The sequence below is a fragment of the Mustela nivalis genome (genome assembly GCF_964662115.1).
Source record: "Mustela nivalis genome assembly, chromosome: 9".
In the NCBI taxonomy this organism is placed as follows: domain Eukaryota; kingdom Metazoa; phylum Chordata; class Mammalia; order Carnivora; family Mustelidae; genus Mustela; species Mustela nivalis.
Genome location: NC_139028.1, coordinates 76327360 through 76335931, shown reverse-complemented (window position 1 = coordinate 76335931; position 8572 = coordinate 76327360). Strand labels below are relative to the sequence as shown.

General features: G+C 47.9%; 1 protein-coding gene across 7 annotated transcripts in view; it reads right to left on the bottom strand.

Moving 5' to 3' along the window:
* INSC (INSC spindle orientation adaptor protein) overlaps positions 1-8572 on the bottom strand; it is a 120225-nt gene that overhangs the window by 40690 nt on the left and 70963 nt on the right. For all 7 annotated transcript variants that reach the window (XM_082683169.1, XM_082683173.1, XM_082683171.1 and 4 more), the window contains 2 exons: positions 7985-8098; positions 1524-1649 (listed from right to left, as the gene is read on the bottom strand). In XM_082683169.1, the coding sequence (XP_082539295.1) occupies positions 1524-1649; positions 7985-8098 (240 nt within the window). The remainder of the gene's footprint in view (positions 1-1523; positions 1650-7984; positions 8099-8572) is intronic.

The window sequence follows — 8572 nt, the reverse complement described above, 5'->3', positions numbered from 1 at the left end:
CTGTTTTTCTTCCCTGGATTAGAAACTTCCTGCTGCTTTGCAAATCTCCGAAGCCAAGAAATCCACTGCTTTTGGAGAACTGGTGATTCCAGTCCCTTCTATTTGTTCATGTTCTTCCCACTAACCAGCATGAAAGAAAATGAAAAACAAAACCAGTTTGGCCGTGTTTCCACTGTCCCAGGAAGAGGATTTTATGGGAGAAGGGAGAAGATTATTCAGCGCATAGAGCTGGAAACGTCCAATGCATTTGCCTCAGGGAGTCTGTCGGTCCATCAAGTTTGTCCCTCCTCCTCCCCCATTCTGCTCTCCGTGTAAGCACACACATACAAAGGCCACCCCCACAGGAAGGGGAGGCTCTGCCCAGAGGACTGGTACTAGCTCTTCCACCATCTTGCTTTGTGACCTCACACAAATTACTTCCCCATGTCGACCCACAGCCTTCTCCTCTGTAAAATGAGCAGAATCCCTTACCATTCTCCAACCCTGGCCAAAAGCGTCTCTGAGCCCATGATCCCTGTCCCGTGGAAAGAGGTAGGCAGGACATGAGATAACCATCTGACTAGGAGTCCAGACCAAAGTGAAGAAGCTGGTAGGGTGTGGGTTTTCTGGAGCCAGCACCTGACTGGGGGACACGGGTACAGAGGGAGGGGAACATTTGGTTTGCCCCATCCCCATACAGACCAGACTCAAGGCACCTACCCCTCGTCCTGAGAGTACCACAACTGTCGCCAGACTATTCCTAGCCTTTGTGCCTCTCTTCCATAAAAGTGTTCAACATCTTTCCTTGAAACTTGGTTGAGACATTTCCAAATGTCAGCCCCAGCCTCCCTAACCCTCCTGGTTAAAGTCCCTGACGGCCACTCAGGTCTGGGTAGCTGAAGAGCAAACTTACCCTTACAACCTGGGTGGGTGGGGGGGGTATGATCAATGGAATTAGTGACACTGCCTTGGAGCGTCTGGGCCTGAGGCACCTGGGTCTACCATATCACTCACTTCCCTCTGACCCCGCCCAGCCCATGCCATATGGACCCAACATACGCTTGGACTTCGGCTCCATTTCCCTGACCCAATCAATCCCTCTGTCTTGGCGGAGCCCCACCTGCTTTGCCCCGGCCAAGGCACATCCTTCTTTTGCCCACTCAGTTCCCCAGGGAGTGGGGTCCTCCACCTTCCACTTGGGTCCTGCCATGTGGGAAGAACCAAAAGCCCTAACCTTAGACACCACTCTGCATCCTATCTGTCTACCTCCTGCTCTGTTCTGCCCACTGGACTGTTGGCCACTCCACCCAGAACGTGCTGAGTGCCCCTATGAGCCCTGCCCTACCTGGCCAGACTCCTCAATCCGTGTCCTCTTCATTATCTCCCACAGTCAAGATCCCAGCAACCCCTTCAGAGGGATGCCTGGGGAAAGAGGTTCTCAGGGAAGAGGCCCGGGGGGGCCACCAGGTCGATCGGGCCCCACCCGCTGCCCCCCTGATTCAGGGACCTCACCCCCCACCCCAGCCAGGTAGCTGCTCTCTCACCTTCTCCAGCTGGTGGACACCCTCTTCCACGCAGCAAATGGAGGCCAGCGTGCGCAACGCCTGGGGGTATAAGCACCGGAAGCTGTCCTGGCGGCAGACCTTGAAGAGGGCTACAACCCCACCCTCCTGCCAAGAAAAGAGAAAATGTCACATGACCTCCCTGGGTCCCCCGTCCTGGGGCTAATGTGAGAATAACTGGCATCCCTCACCCAGCTGTGATGTTTTTTTTTTTTTTTCAGGTCTGGAAAGCAGCTGAATATGTCCCCCCAAAATACATTACTGGGGCATAAAGATTATTTTGAACTAAAGGTAATTGGGAAGAAAGAGATACCAGAGATCTCTGCCCTCCTCCTGTTTGCCTAAAAGGAGGATGCACATGTACAGAGCTATCCCCTTCCCCTTTCTACTGCGAAGGAAAAAAGTTAATCATCGAGAAAACGTCAGAACCTTCTAGCACGGAGATGGCCCCAGGGGAATCTTCACAACAAATCTGACTAACCATCCTTCATCCATTATTAGTTTTCTGTAGCTTTGCCTTATCACGATCTGCCAGCCCTAGAGATTCAAAGTTCTTCTCAGGCTTCCTGTTCCTTGTTTTGTTATTTCTCTAAAATTGTTCTTTGCTATATAAGTACAAGTTCTAACCAACCCTCTGACTCACTCGTCTCTGAGAGCTCCCTGTGTCATCATGATGTACTGATGTACGTACTAAGAAAGTTTGGTTTGTTTTTCTCTTGTTAAACTATCTTTTGTCAGCTCAATTTTCAGGACACCAGCCAGAGAACTAAGAAGGTGGTAGAAAGAAAAGAGCGTTTCCTCTCCTATGGTTCCTAAACACACACACACAAACACACACACACACACACACACACACACACACACTCTCTCTCTCTCTCTCTCTTCCATGCTCACATACATGCTGCAAAGAAATGCTCCTTCCACAAGGAACATTGCTCTAATAGTCCAAACTGGAGGAGGGACTCCCCAGATGCTTCTGGGGCTAGGGTAGTAGGGTCTAGGCCAGACATATTTGAGAGGGCCAGATTCAACGCCATTCAACACCGCTTCCACTCAGTGCCTGCCTCAGAACAAGCCTGGAGCCCCCAGAAAGAGATTCTAGAAGAAGCAAATCTGAGGCAGGTGGAGGAAACTGAAGCCTAGGAGGCCGGTGCGGGTTCCCCCTCCTCCAGCAACCACCATCATTCCTCAAATCCTCCCAACCATGGCAGGCATACAAAAAAGGAGTCTTATTTATATCAATACTGGAATTTATTCTCATTTTGGGAAGGAAAAAATGCCAAGTCCAGATGGGTGAAATAATTCACCCAAATCTACACATCCTTGTTTTCCCTTCTTCACCCTGGTTTGTAAAAGGGAAAAAAAAAAAAAAAAAAAAAAGAAAAGAAAAGAAAAAGAAACCTTCAGGAGCAATCACCCTAGCTGAGTGTGGATGTAGACTTCTTTTGTGATAGCTGGTCATGGAAACATGTTTTACTTGTGGAGACTTCACAGCAGTCTGGGAGGACTTCTGAGAATAAGCCTGGGGTGAGGCACACGTCCTAGGTGGTCATAGTTACCCTATTAAAAAATCACTGGAGCTTCCCCTCAGCCCAGGCTCTCAGACCAAAGTGAGGGAGCCAACAGATCACAAAGCAGATCCACCAGAGTGCCCAGCAAACCAGTGGTAACACCACCATGAATGTCCAGAGCAGGAGACTCTGGACACCCCCAACTGGCTCTGCCCTCTTTCCTCCCTCTTCCCTCCCCTGATGGCTACAAGGGTGCGTGGGAATGGCGGCAATCAGGAATGCGTGAAGACTGACAGGAACTCGGTCTGGCAGGGCACCTGCCTTTAACCTTACTCCTCCTGGCTCTAACTAAACCTGTTGCACTCTGCTCCCCAAACTGGAAAACAAGACAAAACAACAAAAAAAAATGTTGCAGGAAGAAGAAGGTTGAGCTCGGCAAAAATACCATTCCCTGTCAGATCTTTGTGAACTCTTTCAAGAAACAATATACCTAGCAACAGGCACCGTTTCGTGTTCTGGGGATGCAGCTGTGACTGACGGCACAGATAATGAGCGAGGAACTGGAAGGAGAAGCAGCCAAGACCATGACAGCCCGGCACAGAATTGTTGCAACAAGTCCCGAATCTTCCCAACCCAGCATCCCACAAAACTCAGCCCAGCAGCCCTTTCATTCTGAGAGTTCTGCTGCCTGTCACTGCAGGAACCCAGATGAGTTCGTCATTTCCAACATTTTATCATCAGCTGAGAGCGGTCCTTAAATTTCATCTTCCCACTCCCTTTTGGGGTAGTTCATCTGGTGGGGAAACAGCTTATTATATAGACCTGATGAATGCATTCATGCAGCCAGAAACTATTAATGGTGTATTATAAGCCAGACGCTGTGCGGAGCACTGAACAACACTGTCTCAGGCCCGGTCCATATTGAACTCTTGGTCCGACAACCTGTGAGTCATGGGATGACAGCTAATCTTTAAAGCGGGAAGAAATCCAGGTAGGAGTGCGATGAAATGAGGGTGTGAGGGGTTAGAGGAACACAGAGAAGGAGCTCCTAACGTCATCTGAGAGAGGACTGTGGAAAGGTCAAACAGAAGTACTCTGATTGTAAATGCACGGCACGACTCTGATAAAGATAGACTCTAGTGCGTGACAAGGCGCTCCCTCTCTGACTTGTCACTCCACAATCCTTTATCCCTGTCTTCCTGCTTTCTCATGGTCTCTGAGACAGCTGAAGAGGGCTGCACATAAAGGTCTTATTCAGAGAGTCACTGAAGGAAAATCAAATTGCTTTTTAAAGGGAGAAGAAAAGGAACAGGAGCTCTATGGTCTCCCGAGCCAGCCTGGCTGGTTATTAAGGACCTCCCTCCACATACAAGTATTTATATACCTATAGATGCTTATATATGTAGGTACATCTATATGTGTTTATATATATTTTTATATATATATATTTTATATGTATATATATTTTTATATGTGTATGCTCATTTTTAAGCATATGTAGCATAAATATTATTCCTACGTACAATGATAGAAATGATGGATAATGATAGATGCATAGATACATAAGTACATGGATATGACAGGTAGATCAATAAGTGGGTAGCTATTTACGTCTGGAGCATACAACAAAGAAATGATACCAAAGAATGCCAGACTGAATGCCGGGATCAATATGGCAGGCTTCCTTTGGCTCAGGAGACAGTGAAGCCAGCATATTTATATATTTAAGCCTCTGTATCCATCTGCATTGGATTCTCAATACATTGTTTCCCAAGCCTGTGAAAAATAGCTCTCTTTGCATTTTTAGCTACTGTGAAAGCTAAAGGGAAGAAATCCTAAACCTGAATTGCAGGGATTCTGGTTCAAACCTTGGCTTTGCTGCTGGTTAACTTTGACTAAAAATGGGGTCATGGTAGCTACACAGCCAAGCTGTCGGGGGGACAACTGAGTTACCGTATGTGAAAGGGCCCAGCTCCCAGGTCTGGATAGCCAGGGGAGGGTCAGCCTGTGGAAAGCTTCCTGGTTGGAAGAGGGTCTCAATTCCTCATGAAAGGCATCCCAAGAGTTGGGGTATGTGGAAGGGAGAGAAGGAGGGAGGCTGCCGAGAAAGTGAGATGGACTAGTTGTGTGGACACCCCTGGAGACCCCTCCCGGACCCAAGAGCAGCACTCAGCTTAGAGCAGAGCCGGGAATCGCCTGTGCCGGTGGAATGGCACTGTTGGCTGGAGCTTGTTTAATTTTGTAGAAAGCGCTGGGCTCAAAGCCAAAGTGTATCATGGTAGGTATTATTCAGACAGGCTTAGGATCAACTGTCAGAAAGCTAAGGAGGCCACTTGTGGGGTGTAGGCTAGTCGGGGGCGGGGGGGTAGTAATAGAGGAGCAGGAGAGGGGGTGATTTTGACAAAGCACAGGGGAGTTTGCTCGGCTCTGCCCTCAGGAAGGGGTGGGGCTGACCATGACCGTCACAGGGAAGACTAGGTTTGTTCTTGGCCTTCAACGGAACTCAAGGGGCTGAGAGGACAGACCTCAGATAGGCTGCCCCAATCATCTTCTGGAGGCAGCTCAGATGGGTGAAGTGGCCAAAAGGCAGACCATGCTGGGCCCCAAGGAAGTGGGTGAGGAAGGTCACTGAGAGCAGCCATCCCACATTTGTCACAGCGTTGGGCGCACTCAATGAGCATTGATAGTGAGGCTGCCGTGCAGAGGCGCCGTAAGCGGTACGAGGGACTCCCAGCTCCTGCGTCACTGTCAGGATTGAGAACCCAAGAACAGTGACTCCACTGGATGAACCAGTGTCACCATCTTCCAGGCCAGAAAGACGGGAGTTGTCACTGAATCTTCTCTTCCCTTCAGCCTTCTGTCTGCTCTCTCCCAAGGGTTGGAGACATAAGAAGCAGAGATTAAGATTCTGGAGTCAGTAGGTCTGGTTAAAATACCAGCTTTGCCCTGAAAGCACATGACCTCGGACATGTTGTTTACCTTTTCTCTGAGCCTCTATTCCCTCATCTTAAAAATGGGAATTATAGGGCGCCTGGGTGGCTCAGTGGGTTAAGCCGCTGCCTTCGGCTCAGGTCATGATCTCGGGGTCCTGGGATCGAGTCCCGCATCGGGCTCTCTGCTCGGAAGGGAGCCTGCTTCCTCCTCTCTCTCTCTGTCTCTCTGCCTACATGTGATCTCTGTCAAATAAATAAATTAAATCTTTAAAAAAAAATGGGAATTATAACACGTCAGAAGGCCATTGGGAGGATCAGTGAAGTCGTAAATGAAAAGCTTAGTGCGGTGCTTGGTGAAAAGAAAGGAGGCAGCAAATGATGAAGGTTGTAGAAGGGGGGAGAAGGGCAGAAGGAGGAAGAGGAGGAGAAGAAGGAGAAAGAGGAGAAAGGACTGCTAAGAGGCAGCTCAGAATAGTAAGTAAGATCATAGCCTTTGTTGCCAAGCAGGCAGTATCAAATTCCAGCTCACCCACTTACTAGCTGTGTGACACCTAAAGCTCCCTAGTGATTCCAATACTCATCAGGGTTGAGAACTTCTGAGTCACTCTTTGGCCCAAGAGTCTAAAGGATCAGGATAGAACAAGAAGTCACCACTGTGGGCTTGAGGATCATGAGCTCTGATTTAAAGAGACTTGGGTTCCAATTCTGACTCCACTCTTTATCAGTTGAGTAAGACCCTTAAACTATGTCCTCAATCATAGATGAGTAAAACATGATACCTACTTCCTAGGATGGTTTTAGGATTTAAAGGAAATAATGTCTGTAAGGAATTAAGCATGCTGGACAGCGACACTCAAATGTCAGCTACTGCTGTTCTGTACAATTTACTTCTCCCCTATGCAGAGTCGACAAGCATTTACTCTCCTCTTCCAGATTTCTTTAAGGACTTAGATGGGTGATTCTGAGAGTGGAATTACCTGTAGGGTAAATTGGAATTTACCTTGGAATTACCTGTAGGGACTGTTAAAATGCAGAGTCTCAGGTCTTACCCCAGGACCTCAGTAAATTTAGGTGGGGCAAAAAATTATCTGTGGTTTCCAAAAACCCCCTGAAGGATGGTGACAGAGCCAAGACAGGGAACCACTGAGCTACAGTGTCTTCCTGGGGCTGCCACGTGAAGTCGACTGAAAGACATAACTTGCTTCCAATTAGATCAGTGCTTCTATCTCCATGGCAATGTCATTTCTCAAGTTTAAAAAAAATAGTAAAAATGAAATAGAGTCCTAGGGTTATCAATTGTCTGTATTTTCCCAAAGTGTTTGGACTCCAAGTTTAGGGGCAAATTAACCACGAAGCTAGCAAAATAAAACTTCCACCATGGGGTGCCTGGGTAGCTCAGTTGGTTAAACATCAGATTATTGATTTTGGCTCTGGCCATGATCTTAGGGTCCTGGAGTCAAGCCCCACACTGGGATCCCCACTCAGTGAGGAGTCTGCTCAGGAATCTCTCTTCCCCTCTGCCCCTCCCCACCATGCTCTCTCTCTCTCAATAAAACAAATAAATAAATAAATCTTTAAAGAGAACCTTCCATTGTAATTGATGAAAACCACTGTCATTCTCAATTTTGTCTTTCCCTCATATAGTATTATAGTTGCTGCAAGTATTTTGGGGAACCATCAAGAACCTGAGTTAGGGGATGTGTTTTGATTGGGTTTGGTGGGAGAGGTGGCTGACATTTCTAACAGATACCACATGAAGAGAATTATAGAGACTCTGGGGACCTAAGCTTTTCTCTAAAGTGGAAACTGAAAGCAGAGGGCTTAGCCACTATTAAAAATGGAGACATCAAGGCCCAAAGAGGGGAACTGACTCTTCCAAGATCGCACGGCAAATAAATGCTAGAGGCAAGACAGACTTCTTGAGCAAGCTAGTCCCACCAAAGTAGGTTCCTCCCCCTCTCCCCAGGTCCCTCAGTTTGGCCACCAACTATCAGCTCACCTTTGCTATGATGCGGCACAAGGGAGCCCCCTCCTGGGTCAGGCTGAACAGGTTTCCTGTGGTGGATTCCGTGGTGTAGATGTTGTCTGAGGCATTGATTTTTCTCACCAGCGCCTAAGAAAGGAGAGCAGAGTCTGATGGTTGATGGTCATGCACCCCACCTAATCTTCTTTAACGGAATACCAGTGGGTACATGCTCTTAGAAGCCCCCGGGAATCGATAATCCCACCCCATCAGGAAAGACACGAGTCTGCATGAGGTCCAAACTACATTTCAGGAATATGGGATAATTTCAACCCCATGGGACATGGACAGCAAATGTGCTCTTTTCCAGTGGATCAGAAAACCAGCTCTCAATCTTGATGGTCTCAGCAAGTATGCTTTGTTGCTCTACTGGTTTCAAATGAGAAGAGAAATGATCAGTTAAATAAGCCATCAAGTTGAAAACCAATGAGTTGCTACGGCTATGACCAAAGACTTGGTTCATTTGCCTACGGCAAACTCCAGCTGGGTAATGGGTTCAGGGGTTGAGTCAAGAGAAGTAGTCCCCAGTGGCTTAGTGCTCAGGGCACATCTCCATCATGGGTA